The sequence below is a fragment of the Dama dama genome, chromosome 6 (assembly GCF_033118175.1).
Source record: "Dama dama isolate Ldn47 chromosome 6, ASM3311817v1, whole genome shotgun sequence".
Classification (NCBI taxonomy): domain Eukaryota; kingdom Metazoa; phylum Chordata; class Mammalia; order Artiodactyla; family Cervidae; genus Dama; species Dama dama.
The window spans coordinates 27,414,643-27,431,578 of NC_083686.1; the positions used below are offsets into that span (position 1 = coordinate 27,414,643).

The 16,936-nt window shown below is 39.0% G+C and overlaps 1 protein-coding gene across 1 annotated transcript; it reads left to right on the forward strand.

The window, feature by feature from the left end:
• The first annotated feature begins 7,918 nt into the window (after positions 1-7,918).
• LOC133058517 (AN1-type zinc finger protein 6-like) lies at positions 7,919-9,371 on the forward strand. The gene has a single exon (XM_061145218.1). It carries the CDS (start codon positions 7,976-7,978, stop codon positions 8,600-8,602), a length of 627 nt encoding a protein of 208 aa, XP_061001201.1. The 5' UTR covers positions 7,919-7,975; the 3' UTR covers positions 8,603-9,371.
• Positions 9,372-16,936: the final 7,565 nt, after the last annotated feature.

Sequence of the window (16,936 nt, forward strand, 5' to 3'; positions counted from 1 at the left end):
ATACACCATGGAATATTACTCAGCCGTTAAAAAGAATTCATTTGAATTAGTTCTAATGAGATGGATGAAACTGGAGCCCATTGTACAGAGTGAAGTAAGCCAGAAAGATAAAGAACATTACAGCATACTAACACATATATATGGAATTTAGAAAGATGGTAATGATAACCTTATATGCAAAACAGAAAAAGAGACAGAGATGTACAGAACAGACTTTTGGACTCTGTGGGAGAAGGTGAGGGTGGGATGTTTCGAGAGAACAGCATCAAAACATGTATATTATCTATGGTGAAATAGATCACCAGCCCAGGTTGGATGCATGAGACAGGTGCTCGGGCCTGGTGCACTGGGAAGACCCAGAGGGATTGGGTAGAGAGGGAAGTGGGAGGGGGGATCGGGATGGGGAGTACATGTAACTCCATGGCTGATTCATGTCAATGTATGACAAAACCCACTACAATATTGTAAAGTAATTAGCCTCCAACTAATAAAAATAAATGAAAAAAAAAAAAAAAACAAGAAAAAAAAATGCTTTTCAAATCTTTATATAGGATAATACCCATTTTTCTGTGGCTTTTTAAAAATAGTCTCTTCACAACTGGGCTTCCCTTGTGATTCAGGTGGTAAAGAATCTGCCTGCAATGTGGGAGACTTGGGTTTGATCCCTGGGTTGGGAAGATCCCCTGGAGAAGGGAAACGCTACCCACTCCAGTATTCTGGCCTGGAGAATTCCATGGCCTGTATAGTCCTTGGGGTTGCAAAGAGTCGGACACGACTGAGTGACTTTAATCTCGTGTTTGTGGCTCTTGCCATCTTATTTGCTTATTTCTTCACAGCCAGTGATTCTTGGGAGGGGAATTTCAGGAGAGATTGAGCCACCTCAGAGAGCTCATTTAGTAATTCAACATTTTTCTTATGAGTCCTTGGACCTTGTATCATATAACAACCACTCATGAGTAAGAAAATAATCCCCACATGGATCCAGGTGTTCTTTGCATTTTGACTCTCAAAATTTTGCTTCTTCATAAAAGTATATTTCCCTTAAAGTTGAGAACATCAGATAATACTAATCCTTCAAATTAAATTGGGGAAAGATCTAATATCACAAAAGTTATAACACATGTGATACCAAAGGCCCAAACAACAAAATAAAAAAAGAGGTAATTGAACTTCATCAAAATTAAACACTTGAGCAACTAAGAACACTCTTAACAGAGTGAAAAGGAAGCCCATGGAATTGAGAAAAAATATTTGGAAATCATATATATGATAAGGAGTTAACATCTAGGTTATACACAGAACTCCTACCTGTCAACAACAATTAAAACAACTCAATTTAAAAATGAGCAAAGGACTTAGACATTTCTACAAAGAGGATATATAGATAGCTAATAAGCACAGGTAAAGCTGTTCAATATCATTAATTGTTAGTGAAATTGAAATCAAAATCAACCTGAGATATCCTTTCATACTGATGAAGTTGGCTATAGAAAGAAAGGGAGAAAGAAAGAAAAGAGAAAGAAAGAAAGAAAAAGAAAGACAGGAAGGGAGGATGAAGGAAAGAAAAGGAGAGAGAGAAAGAGGAGAAAGGAAAAGAGGGAGAAAGGGATAAAGTAAGGAAGGAAAGGAGGGGTAGAGGAAAAGAAATTATGGATTGGTGAGAATTTGGAGAAATTGGAATCCTATGCATTGCTGATGGGAAGGTAAAATGGTGCCACTATGGGAAAAAGCTGTTGGGTGTTCCCTCAAAAGACAGAATTATCATTTGATCCATAAATTCCACTTCTAGGTATATTCCGCAAAGAATTGAAGGCAGGAACTCGAACAGGTATTTGTACACCAACAAGCAGAGCATTATTCACAACTCACATTCATAGCATTATTCACAGTAGCCAGAAGGAGGATATGACCCAATGTCTATCTATAGATAAATGTTTGAATAAAATGTATGTACATACAATGGAATATTATTCAGTCTTAAAAAGATAAGAAATTTTGACACATGGTACAACAGAGATGAACCTGTGGACATAGTGCTAAGTTACATAAGCAAGTCACAAAGGGAAGATATTGTAGGATTCCACTAATGGTAAGCACCTAAAGTAGTCCAATTCATAGCAGTGGAAAAATTGAATGATGGCTACCAGAGGCTGGAGGAGAAGGGCAAATGGAGAGTTACTGTCTAATGGGTACAGAGTTTCAATCTGGGAAGATGAAATTGTTAGTGATCATAGTGGTGATGGTTTCACAATAACATGAACACACTTAATGCCATTGAACTGTAAACCTGGAAATCGTTGATGGTATATCATGTTATATTTTATCATAATAAAAAGTAAGTTTTAACACAATAGGTAATACAGGTGACCCTTGATGGATAAATGACAGATAAATAACAGAGTAGATAGATAGGGGACTTTTAGAATTATTCATAAATGCCCTAACTTGAATAAAAAGGGGAGTAAACACATATAGGGCAGCTCTGAATCTGAATTTCTATTTTGTAAACTGTGGAATCCAGTACAGCTTATCCAAATTCCATTAACTATTCCTCACCTATGTCTACTAAACATAGAATCAGACTATCTCAGACAGTCTCTGTCTTGGGCTGTCATGTTCTTTGTTTTTAGGGTCCAATTTAAAAAAAAAAAATTCAAAGTTATGTTAGAATTAAGCTGGAGGATGTTCTGAACAGTCAGAGGTAGACACAATACAAAGGGAAAGTTAAGGAGGTACCTAGAAATTCAATCTCAGTTAATACATCTAAAGAACAAGTGGGGGAATGTACTTAAGAGGAAAAAGAAATGACCAGAAGCTGAGGTTGCCAACAGAATGCAAGGAGAGAGAAATATGTGGTTCAAGAAAAGTGGTTTGTTGCTTATATTTTTATTCATCCTACCAGGATTAACTTAAAAGCTTGGAGAAATAGAAGCTCAGGCTTAGGGCACTCTTTGAGCCATTTACAGGTAGCTGGGGAAAATAGACTAGAAAGGAGGCAGTCACTAATACTTTATTCTCTTAATTTCTTTAGTCCTTGCCTTGGGCTTCCCAAGGGGTGCAGTGGTAAAGAATCTGCTTGCCAGTGGAGGAGACTCAAGAGACATGGGTTCAATCCCTGGGTCGGGAAGATGCCCTGGAGAAGGAAATGGCAACCCACTCCAATATTCTTGCCTGGGGAATGCCATGGACCGAGGAGCCTGGAGGGCTCCAGTCCATGGGGTCACAAGGAGTCAGACATAACTGAGTAACTGAGCAGGTGCTTTGCCTCTATTTTGTTACATTTCATTTTATTAATAATTGGGCTTAGTGTAGAAGTGAAGATTAATTTGACTTTTAAATCATGTTTATTGAAAAGCACTTTATTTGTGTTTTTCAACTTTCTCCACCGTTCCAGGTACAAAGAAACGAAAACTGTGTTAACTGATCCAGCATTAATTATCCAATCTGAATCTAAGGCAAGTAGGCTTGAATGGAACCATGGAATTAATTAAAGAAGGAAAGCCTGCCATGGAATTGATTAAAGAAGAAATGCCTGTAGTACCAGATTTAACTATCAGATAAAAAAAAAATTTCTTTGAGCAATTAGTTTTTATCAGTCAGTTCTGCAGTCCAAACTGCCAGACAAAAATGTTTCACTTGGCAAGTTCTGTGTTTAAAGATGATTTTAATTGTTATGACTCCAGGCAGACCAGTTCACCACAATGCCTATAACCTCTTACTGATGATACTGAACTATTACATACATTTTTCTAACATATTTCAGATACGGCAGGTTCTCAAAGCATGGCATTCTTCAGTAACAGACTTCAAGGAAGGGAAGACAAAACTATATAGATCTGGTTAATGGTCAATTTAGCTCCATCATTGCATAAGGGACATGATTCCCACACACCACCTTCAAAGCCCAAGTTCCAGATTCATTTTTTACTGGTCAGTCAGTCAATTCAGTCACTCAGTTGTGTCCGACTCTTTGTGACCCCATGAATCGCAGCACGCCAGGCCTCCCTGTCTATCATCAACTCCTGGAGTTTACTCAAACTCATGTCCATCGAGTCAGTGATGCCATCCAGCCATCTCATCCTCTGTCGTCCCCTTCTCCTCCTGCCCCCAATCCCTTCCAGCATCAGGATCTTTTCCAAAGAGTCAACTCTTCTCATGAGCTCGCCAAAGTATTGGAGTTTCAGCTTCCGCATCAGTCCTTCCAATGAACACCCAGGACTGATCTCCTTTAGGATGGACTGGTTGGATCTCCTTGCAGTCCAAGGGGCTCTCAGGAGTCTTCTCCAACACCACAGTTCAAAACCATCAATTTTTCAGCATTCAGCTTTCTTCACAGTCCAACTCTCACATCCATACATGACTACTGGAAAAACCATAGCCTTGACTAGACAGACCTTTGTTGACAAAGTAATGTCTCTGCTTTTTAATATGCTGTCTAGGTTGGTCATAACTTTCCTTCCAAGGGATAAGCATGTTCTAATTTCATGGCTGCAATCACCATCTGCAGTGATTCTGGAGCGCCCCGCAAATAAAGTCTGACACTGTTTCCACTGTTTCCCCATCTATCTTCCATGAAGTGATGGGACTGGATGCCATGATCTTAGTTTTCTGAATGTTGAGCTTTAAACCAACTTTTTCACTCTCCTCTTTCACTTTCATCAGAGGCTTTTTAGTTCCTCTTCACTTTCTGCCATAAGTGTGGTGTCATACGCATATCTGAGGTTATTGATATCTCTCCTGGCAATCTTGATTCCAGCTTGTGCTTCTCCCAGCTCAGTGATGTACTCTGCATGTACTCTGTACATGTACTCATGATGTACTCTGCATATAAGTTAAATAATCAGGGTAACAATATACAGCCTTGACATCCTTCTTTTCCTATTTGGAACCAGTCTGTTGTTCCAAGTCCAGTTCTAACTGTTGCTTCCTGACCTGCATACAGATTTCTCAAGAGGCAGGTCAGGTGGTCTGGTACTCCCATCTCTTTCAGAATTTTCCACAGTTTATTGTGATCCACACAATCAAAGGCTTTGGCATAGTCAACAAAACAGAAACAGGTGTTTTTCTGGAACTCTCTTGCTTTTTCAATGATCCAGAGGATGTGGGCAATTTTTACTGATAGAGAACTACAATTTACTACGTGCTATAGGTTTTTCATTTCTTTATTTTTGGTTCCCTTCTCCCCACTTATTTTGTTTAAATAAGCATTTTTAAAGAACAGTTTTAGATTTACAGAAAAATTAAAAAGATATTACAGAGAGTTTTTCACTTCTTATATATCCCATACTCTGTTTCCACTATTATTAACACCTTTACATTAGTAGGGTCCATTTGTTACATTTAATGAGCCAATATTGATACATTATTGTTGTGAACTGAATGGACTCCCCAAAATTCATATGCTGAAATCTTAATCCCCCAGTGAAACATTATTAAGAGATGGTGCCTGAGGGAGAAAAATAGGTATCAGGGTGGAAGCCTCTAGAATAGGGGTTAAGATTACCCTCATGAAAAGAGCTTGCTCAGGCTCTTTGCTTCTTGCCATGTGAGAATACAAACAAAAGCAGTCAGACTGCAATGAGAAGGAAGGTCCTCACTAGAACTCCATCACGCTACACAGATTTCTAGCCCCTGGAACTGTCAGAAATAAACTACCAAATCCATAGTACTTTCTTACAGCAGCCTGAACTAAGACAATTAATATTAACCAAAGTCTATACTTTACCCATACTGAATGTCCTTTTTATGTTCTAGGGCCAATCCAGGAAACACTACATTTAGTTGTCATGTCTTCCTAAGCTCCCCTTAGATGTAACAGTTTCTCAGAATTTCCTTTATGATGACCTTGATAGCTTTGAGGAGCACTAATCAAGTATTTTGTGGAATGCTTCTCTGTCAGAATCGTCTGTTTTTCTCATAATTAGACAGGGTTCAGGGGTTTTTAGGAGGAAGAGCACAGAAGTAAAGTGCCATTTTCACTACACCATTGCATTTCTTTTTTTTTTTTTTGACTGAATATATTTTATTTTATTTATTTTTTTTCTTATTAGTTGGAGGCTAATCACTTCACAACATTTCAGTGGGTTTTGTCATACATTGACATGAATCAGCCATAGATTTACAAGTATTCCCCATCCCGATCCCCCCTCCCACCTCCCTCTCCACCCGATTCCTCTGGGTCTTCCCAGTGCACCAGCCCCGAGCACTTGTCTCATGCATCCCACCTGGGCTGGTGATCTGTTTCACCATAGATAATATACATGCTGTTCTTTCAAAACATCCCACCCTCTCCTTCTCCCACAGAGTTCAAAAGTCTGTTCTGTACCTCTGTGTCTCTTTTTCTGTTTTGCATATAGGGTTATCGTTATAATGTTCATCGCAGCACTGTTTATAATAGCCAGGACATGGAAGCAACCTAGATGCCCATCAGCAGATGAATGGATAAGGAAGCTGTGGTGCACATACACCACGGAACATTGCATTTTATCAATATGCGTTATCACTGTTGCTGTTGGCTTTGGTTGACATGGTGTTTTTCAGATTACTCTACTATAAAGTTATTCTTCTTCCCTGCCTTTCATGTTGTATTTTTGAAACCAAGTCACTATGTGCTGATAACCCTTCAGGAAATCATAGTTATTTATCACCTGCTTGGGGAAGAAATGTCTATATAAATTCTTTGGAATTCATCATTTGTCGCCTCCATTTTTTATTTACTCAACCATTTATAACAGTATGGACTCATGAAGAGTTGCTTTATGCTTGGGGTTACAATACACTACTTAATTTTGTTCTCAGCTTGGTCTAGTTCGAGCATTGTTCCAGCTGTCAGTTGCCTCCTGTTACCTTTTGACATAGCTTTATCAGATTTTTTTTTTTTTTTAGAAAGGCGTTGCCTTATTCTCTGTTGCTAGAAGATGCTCAAGGCTCATCTTGTACACTTCCTTTCCAGTCCTATGAGCAAGGAACTTTGGTCCATTGTATTGGGAAATGGTTTTAGTAACCAAGATCTCAGTGCTCAGTTGCTGTTACTAGAGCATCAGTACTTCTAGATCCTTTCGGCTAACAAAGGAAGGAAACGTGTTTACTAACCCATCTGTATACACATAACTGTCAGCCCTTCTATATGTAGCCACCTGTATCTATAATATATTAAGCTAAACATGAATTCATACTGATTTCTCCAACCTTAATTCATTACTATATGGATGATGTTATTCTCTTCCTTTTAGCTTATCTGAAAATTTCCACTGTAACAGGGAGGAACCTGGCTCCCATTATCAGCCATTCATTAACTTAATTGTTCAAGTAAATTGTTCAGGTACTGATGTAACAGTATCAGAATTGTCAATCCATACCCTCTCTGACCATGGATATTTTCAGATGTCAAAATTTCAAAAGCTAAATCTAGAGAAACTAATGTATTATATTATGTATAAAGGATTAGTTCCTTGGTCATGTTCAGTTCTTTGCAACCCCACGTACTGTAGCCTGCCAAGCTCCTCTGTGCATGGGATTCTTCAGGCAAGAATATTGGAGTGGGTTGCCATGCCCTCCTCCAGGGAGTCTTCCCACCTCAGGGATCATACCTGGGTCTCCCATATTGCAGGCATATTCCTTACCATCTGAGCCAGCAGAGAAGCCCATATGATGTGTAAAGCAAGTATAAAAATGGCATTTACTCTATTCCCAATAAATCCACACAGAGCATACCATATGTTAAAAAGAGAGCTTATGTATTTTTGTTCATTATAAAATACGGCCAAATTATTAAATAATTGGAAAAGGTATGGATTAAGAAACTACACATAACTTATATAAAGTCTATAGAACATTACATGTGGAAGGTATCATTTGAATTTCAGCAAGTAGATATTACTAACTTTTATCTCTACAAAGAAAGCTGAGATTCACCGGCGGCGGCAGGCAGCGCGTCAGGCGGAGGGAGCCGCCGCCAGGTGTGCAACAGAGGAACATGGCTCAAGAAACTAATCACAGCCAAGTGCCTATGCTTTGTTCCACTGGCTGCGGATTTTATGGAAACCCTCGTACGAATGGCATGTGTTCAGTGTGCTATAAAGAACATCTTCAAAGACAGAATAGTAGTAATGGTAGAATAAGTCCACCTGCGCCTTCTGTCACAAGTCTGTCTGAGTCCTTACCAGTCCAGTGCACAGACGGTAGTGTCCCAGAGGCTCAGTCAGCGCTAGACTCAACAGCTTCATCTATGCAGCCAAGCCCTGTGTCAAATCAGTCACTTTTATCAGAATCTGTAGCGTCTTCCCAAGTGGACAGTACATCTGTGGACAAAGCAATACCTGAAACAGAAGACCTGCAAGCTTCCGTGTCAGAAACGGCACAGCAGGCATCTGAAGAGCAAAGCAAGTCTCTTGAAAAACCAAAACAGAAAAAGAATCGCTGTTTCATGTGCAGAAAAAAAGTGGGACTTACTGGGTTTGAATGCCGGTGTGGAAATGTTTACTGTGGTGTACAGCGTTACTCAGATGTACGCAATTGCTCTTACAATTACAAAGCTGATGCTGCTGAGAAAATCAGAAAAGAAAATCCAGTAGTTGTTGGTGAAAAGATCCAGAAGATTTGAACTCCTGATGGAATACAAAATCCTTTGACCATCTGCAAACTAAAAACTGACTTGAGGTTTTTTTTCCTAGTCATTGGGAATGTAGAGCAGTGTATCTTGCATAGACCTTTAATCATACATGTCATCAGAAGAATAGATTTTTGTTTTTGTTTTGAAAATGACTCTGAACATTTATTTCCATTGCAGTTTCTGTGGCTGAAAAAAGTAAACTTTATGAGTATTATCCTTTTAAGATCATTTTAATTTTAGTTGAGTGCAGAGGGCTTTTATAACAAATGTGGAGAAATTTTGGAGGGCTGTGATTTTTCCCAGTATTAAACATGCATGCTTTAATCTTGCAGTTTATTTTCTCATTGTGTATGTATATATAGCTTTTCTCTGCAGCACGATTTCTGTTTTGATAATGTCCTTTAGGGCACAGCTAGTTACCAGTAACTGAATGTATCTTAATCATTATGGCTGCTTCTGTTTTTCCTTAACAAAGGTTATACATATGTTAGCATATAGTTTCTTTGCACCCACTATTTATGTCTGAATCATTTGTCACAGGAGAGTGTGTGCTGATGAGATTCTAAGTTTGTGTGTTTTTAAGTTTTCTTGAGCGAGGGAAGGAAAAGCTGTACGCATTTCATTGCTGACTGCAGGTTTCTTTCAGATGATGTTCATCGGTCTGTGTGTATACAATATGAAGAATGATCTGAAGTAATTGTGCTGTATTTATGTTTATCCTCCAGTCTTTGATTAAATAAAAAGGAAAACCATAACGTTAAAAAAAGAGAAAAGAAAGCTGAGCACCGAAGAATTGATGCTTTTGAACTGTGGTGTTGGAGAAGACTCTTGAGAGTCCCTGGACTGCAAGGAGATCCAACCAGTCCATCCTAAAGGAGATCAGTCCTGGGTGTTCCTTAGAAGGACTGATGTTGAAGCTGAAACTCCAATACTTTGGCTTCCTGATGAGAAGAGCTGACTCACTTGAAAAGACCCTGATGCTGGGAAAGATTGAGGGCAGGAGGAGAAGGGGATGTCAGGGGATGAAATGGTTGGATGGCATCACCGACTCATGGACATGGGTTTGGGTAAACTCTGGCAGTTGGTGATGGACAGGGAGGCCTGGCGTGCTGCAGTTCATGGGGTCGCAAAGAGTTGGACATGACTGAGCGACAAACTGAACTGAAGTGAATCTCTATGTTAGATCTCAACTGATCTCTAACATAGAGATTCAGTTCAGTTCAGTCACTCAGTCGTGTCCAGCTGTTTGTGATCCCATGGACTGTAGCACACCAGGCTTCCCTGTCCATCACCAGCTCTCAGAGCTTGCTTAAACTCATGTCCATCAAATCGGTGATGCCATCCAACAATCTCATCCTCTGTCATCCACTTCTCCTCCCACCTTCAATCTTTCCCAGCATCAGGGTCTTTTCCAATGAGTCTGTTCTTCTCATTGGTGGCCAAAGTATTGGAACTTCAGCTTAAGCATCAGTCCTTCCAATAAATATTCAGGACTGATCTCCTTTAGGATGGACTGGTTGGATCTCCTTGCAGTCCAAGGGACTGTTAAAAGCCTTTCCAACACCACAGTTCAAAACCACCAATTCTTGGGCACCCAGCTTTCTTTATGGTCTGTCTCTCACATCTATACATGACTACTGGAAATACCATAACTTTAACCGTACAGACCTTTGTTGGCAAAGTAATGTCTCTGCTTTTTAATATGCAGTCTAGGTTTGCAATAGCTTTGAGATAAAACAAAACAGAATTGTATTCAGCTGGGAGAGTGAAAAAATTCCTTCAGAAATAAAATATAGTGTTAGACAAGGAACAAGGAGAAGTCTTTTCATATTAGCACAGGGGCCTCACTCAAGCTTTACAGGAGGATTTTGTAACCATGAGATTTTTTAAAAAATCAAAGTATATAATTGGAAGGAAAGATATGACAAACCTAGACAGAGTATTAAAAAGCAGAGACATCATTGTTGACGAAGGTGCATCTAGTCAAAGCTACAGTTTCTCCAGCAGCTATTTATGGTCAATTCTAAAGGAGATCAATCCTAAATATTCATTGGAAGGACTGATGCTGAAGTTTGGGTACTTTGGCCACCTGATGCGAAGAGCTGATTCATTGGAAAAGACCCTGATGTTGGGAAAGATTAAAGGCAGGAGAAGAAGGGAATGACAGAGGAGAGGTTGTTGGATGGCATCACTGACTCAGTGGACATGGGCTTGAGCAAGCTCCAGGAGATGGTGAAGGACAGGGAAGCCAGGCGTGCTGCAGTCCACGGGGTTGCAAAGAGTCAGACATAACTGAGCAACTGAACAATAAGAAATGTACAACTCTAAGAGTTGGGCCATAAAGAAGGCTGAGTGCTGAAGAAGTGATGCTTTAGAATTATGGTACTGGAGAAGACTCTTGAGAGTCCCTTGGCAGCAAGGAGATCAAACCAGTCAATCATAAAAGAAATAAACCCTAGATATTCATTGAAAGGTCTGTTGCTAAAGCTTTAATGCTTTGGCACCAAAAACCCAACTCATTGGGAAAGACTGATGCTGGGAAATAATGAAGGCAAAAGGAGAAGTGGGTAGCAGAGGATGAGATGACTAAAGAGCATCACTGACTCAATGTATATGAATTTGAGCAAACTTTGGGAGATAGTGGAGGACAGAGGAGCCTGGCATGCTGTAGTCATGATATCACAAAGAGTTGGACAAGACTTAGCAACTGAATAACAAAAATATAATTGTAAATAGAAGGAATAATAACATTTCACTTAAAAACATTTTGTAACAAACTGTTTACTGACATGGCTGGCATATACTAGAGAAGAACGAAACAAGTGTGGATAGTTGATGGGGGGATGATTCACATGTCATGATGAGGTTGTTAGAGACCTCTAAGGCCTGAGAAGAAAACATGGGTTTCCCTGGTGGCTCAGATGGCAAAGAATCTGCCTGCAATGCAGGAGACCCGGGTTCTATCCCTGGGTCAGGAAGATCCACTGAAGAAGGGCATGGCAACGCACTCCAGTATTCTTGCCTAGAGAATCCCATGGACAGAGGAGCCTGGCAGGCTATAGTCCATAGGGCTGCAAAGAGTCAGACATGACTGAGTGACTAACCCACAAAGGATTCCTGTATGGGGGCATCGTGGATACCTGTGGAAGCATAAGGAAGTAAATCTAGAAAGGAAGTAAATTTAAATCTACATTTAGAATGTTTTCCCATAAACATGCTCTTTAGGGAAACACTGAAAATATAAATGTGAGGGTATTTTGAAAAGCATGGGATGAATACCAGACAATTAATTTAGGATGCAGACAGTGGAAACAATCAAATCAGAACATGTTGAAAACGTTAGCTAAACCATGCCCTATGAAATAGAATCACTAGACACATTAAAAGCTTATCTTTAGCACTAGTACCAAGATCTTTTTCAAACCTATTAGAATATTCCTCTAGATAAAATATGAAGGAAACTTTGAGTGGAAGTATCTATGAATGCTTCCCCATTTTCCAACATGTTATGATTTTAAGTCCATCTATCATTTTAACTGCATAATGTTTAAAAGTCTTGAAACAATAATATTTCTCCAACATGATTTTTATCTATGGGAATGAAAAGAGTATAGAAAACCATCTTTCTCTACTCATCAAGAGTTGGGTTCTTTGACCCTTAAGTAATCTTCTGGAGAATTTCTGGTTGCTCCATCTGTAACTCTTGCGGGAAGTAATAAGCCTGCTATTTACTCTGTTACATGGGAAAAAATCCCCATTTGTTGTCTGATCTCTGCTCTGCAAATTCAGCAGATGGTTACCAAACTTGGGGCAGTTGCTGTCTGACTGATTTTTGAAGTGGGTAACGGAGAAATCACTATCTAAGCTTTTTTTTGTTATTGTAAGGTTAATACAGTCTTAGGCAATTTTTGAAGTTTTATTACTACCACGAGCAACAATCAACACATTAAGTTTTGCATCCTTTTTTCTGAAGTTTTCAAACATAGCCTGGATGCAAAATAGGCATTTTATAGTATCTCACAGTTATCTAATTACTTACTAAAACCATGAATGAACAATTTTGCTTAGGTGACTTCAACCTATGAATCTATTTTCTAATGCAAAAAAAAAAAAAAGGCAATTATGAAAATTACTTGATTTGCAGGTTGGATGTACAATATATGTGTTACAGTATTTTGCACTTAATTCAGTGTGAAGGTGAACACTTTATCTCTCCATACTTTTTAAATTCTGTATACCTCTATATTTACATTTGTATTTCTATTTGGAAAATCTTGATTTGTAATTTCTAATCCACAAAAGTGGATTAAATGCATGGGGTATTTTTTTTTCTAACTTTGCAAAATATTTTATTGTGAGTATACCATACAGAGTAAAGGTGTGTAACTGTGTAAAATAACAAAAATAAAAGGAACAACCTTGTGTTTATCAACCAGGTTAACAAACAGAACATTACTAATATTTTTGAAGGCTACTGTATGCCTATGGGACAATTGATTGTTTGCTGAACTTTAGTTTAAATCTGTGTCTATACATATAAAACTTGTGTCTATATACATATTTTACTAATATAATTGAAACAAAGCAAAACAAAATTTTCAGTGTTAGACACTGACTTTTCCTTCTCTTGTTCTCACATCCTCTCTTACTCGTTCTCATTTTTCCTTCTTGACTTGTTTACATGATGCCTAACCTTCAGTTTGATCCACTTAACTGCCTTTTCAATGGAATACTTTGTTGTCTTACAGATAGTGACAATATAGATGAGAGAGTGAGGAAAATCATTTGGCATATTTTAAAAGTAATTAACAATGAAAATAAAGAAATAGATTTTTTTAAGTATTCATTATTAAGATTTACCAAATTGGTTAGATGTCTGCACTTTGCCTTCAGGGTTGTATATTTTTCATAATAAGGATATATACATAACACATTAAGAGGTTTTGTATAATGTTGAGAGTATTTTTGATAATTTAGCCCCCAAATGACATTAAAAAGGCCCCAAGAACAGACTTTGAGTTGCTTTGTATGGCTTCCCATTTCTTTTTTGGAAGGAGACCCAGGAAATAGAATAGCTTATAATGCTCACCATTTAAAATGAAGGTAATGAAAAATAAATAAATAAATAAATAAAATGAAGGTGATGGAATTCATTAGAATTTTTCAATTCCATATCCTAGCCCTTTAGACCTTTCCATTGTCCATTTAGCGCAATTTTATCTGTTAACATTTGTTCCATTTCAGGCCAAAATCCACTCACCCCCAAATTCTTTCACTTCTCAAATCACACAAATTACTTCCCCCTTGTCTTCTAGACCAGTCTTCCCACATAGTCTTCTTCCCTTTGTGTGGCTAACCCCCACTCATCTTTCAGATTTTAGATTTTCTCAGGACAGACTACCTAGGTTAGATAACTCCTTGCTACCTGCTTCTGAAGAACCCTGTATCTCTCCCATCATCATTTTATGAAAATAATTTGTTATCTGTTATATTCACTATGTATGAGATCCACAAGATGACCACAAAGGTGGGTAGGACAAGGGAATTATAAAAATCCAACTGGGGTCTGAAGAGAATATTGGACATGAAATTTAAGCAGAACTCTGGGGAAGATGAGGCCCCACAGCATGGCTGGTAAAGATCAACAGGCAGAGAGAGTTTACCTCCAGAGGGAAACAAAGTTTCGAAGAACAGAAACAACTGGCATTGAATTTTCAGTTGGTTCCTTCTTGTGCATCATCTCAAAAATTCTGTATATGTGGAATCTAGAAAAATGGTACAGAAGAATTTATTTACAAGGCCGCAGTGGAGAAACAGACATAGATAATAAACTTGTGGACTTGGGGAGAGGGGAGGAGAGGGTGAGATGTGTGGAAAGAGTAACATGGAAACTTACAATACCAAAGGTAAAATAGACAGCCAAGGAGAATTTGCCGTATGGCTCAAGAAACTCAAACAGGGACTCTGTACCAACCTATAGGGGTGAGATGGGGAGGGAGATGGGAGGGAAGTTCAAAAGGGAGGGGATATGTGTATACCTACGGCTGATTCATTGGAAGGACTGATGCTGAAGCTGAAACTCCAATACTTTGGCCACCTCATGCGAAGAGTTGACTCATTGGAAAAGACCCTGATGCTGGGAGGGATTGGGGGCAGAAGGAGAAGGGGATGACAAAGGATGAGATGGCTGGATGGCATCACCGACTCAATTGTCGTGAATTTGAGTAAACTCCTGGAGTTGGTGATGGACAGGGAGGCCTGGCGTGCTGCGATTCATGGGGTGGCAAAGAGTCGGACACAACTGAGCGACTGAACTGAACTGAACTGATGGCTGATTCATCTTGAGGCTTGACAGAAAACAGAAAAATTCTGTAAATCAATTATCCTTCAATAAAAAATTAATTAATTAAAAAACATTCTATTATGCTGCACACTTTTGTGTTAACATGGATTGGGAATTAGAAAAGAGAATGGGCTTTGCTCCACACTGTTGATAATGTTGACTCAGAGAGAAAATGGCAGTTGAATGTATCTAGGGTGATTGAAAGGAGCTAAACAACATACGAAAATTGGACTGCAACATGAACTAACAAATGAAAAAATAATAGAGGACTTTTCCTCATCCCAAAATGTGTAGCTTTTTTATAATTAAAAAAACAAGGGGACTTAAGATAACCACATCAATAGTAAATGTGTGCAGTTCAGTTCAGTTCAGTCACTCAGTTGTGTCCAACTCTTTGCAACCCCAGGGACTGCAACACCCCAGGCCTCCCTGTCCATTACCAACTCCTGAAGTTTACTCAAACTCATGCTCATTGAGTTGGTGATGCCATCCAACCATGTCATCCTCTGTTATATTCTTCTCCTTCTGCCTTCATTCTTTCCCAGCATCAGGGTTTTTTCAAATGAGTCAGCTCTTCACATCAGGTAGCCAAAGTATTGGAGTTTCAGCTTTAGCATCAGTCCCTCCAATGAACACCCAGGACTAATCTCCTTTAGGATGGACTGGTTGGATCTCCTTACAATCCAAGGGACTCTCAAGAGTCTTCTCTAACACCACAGTTCAAAAGCATCAATTCTTCGGTGCTCAGCTTTCTTTATAGTCCAACTCGCATCCATACATGACTACTGAAAAAACCCACAGCCTTGACTAGACAGAACTTTGTTGGCAAAGTAATGTCTCTGCTTTTTAACATGCTGTCTAGGTTGGTCATAACTTTTCTTCCAAGGAGTAAGCGTCTTTTAATTTCATGGCTGCAGTTACCATCTGCAGTGATTTTGGAGCCCCCCAATAAAATGGGACCAGATACAACGATCTTAGTTTTCTGAATGTTGAGCTTTAAGCCAATTTTTTCTCTCTCCTCCTTTACTGTCATCAAGAGGCTCTTTAGTTCTTCTTCACCTTCTGCCATAAGGGTGGTGCCATCTGCATATCTGAGGTTATTGATATTTCTACTGGCAATCATGATTCCAGCTTGTGCTTCCTCCATCCCAGCATTTCTCATGATGTACCCTGCATATAAATTAAATAAGCAGGGGAACAATAAACAGCCTTGATGTACTCCTTTTCCTATTTGGATCCAGTCTGTTGTTCCTAGTCCAGTTCTACTGTTGCTCCCTGACCTGCATACAAATTTCTCAAGACGCAGGTCAGGTGGTCCTGTATGCTCATCTCTTTCAGAATTTTCCACAGTGTATTGTGATCCACATAGTCAAAGGCTTTGGCATAGTCAATAAAGCAGAAATAGATGTTTTTCTGGAACTCTCTTGCTTTTTTGATGATCCAACAGATGTTGACAATTTGATCTCTGGTTCCTCTGCCTTTTCTAAAACCAGCTTGAAAATCTGGAAGTTCACAGTTCACGTACTGTTGAAGCCTGGCTTGGAGAATTTTGAGCATTACTTTACTAGCATGTGAGATGAGTGCATATTGTGTGGTAGTTTGAGCATTCTTTGGCATTGCCTTTCTTTGGGATTGGAATGAAAACTGACCTTTTCCAGTCTTGTGGCCACTGCTGAGTTTTCCAAATTTGCTGGCATATTGAGTGCAGCACTTTCACAGCATCATCTTTTAGGATTTGTAATAGCTCCACTGGAATTCCATCACCTCCACTAGCTTTGTTCCTAGTGATGCTTCCTAAGGCCCACTTAACTTCACATTCCAGGATGTCTGGCTCTAGTAAATGTGCTGGGAGTTGGATAAACATTAAAGTTCTAAGATCCTTGTTTTTTGACTAGAAATGTAGAGTTAAGAATTGCCAAGTTGGATTTCTTAAAACTGATTGTTGTTTTTATTGTATAATTTCTGGGAAGTTTTTGACCATT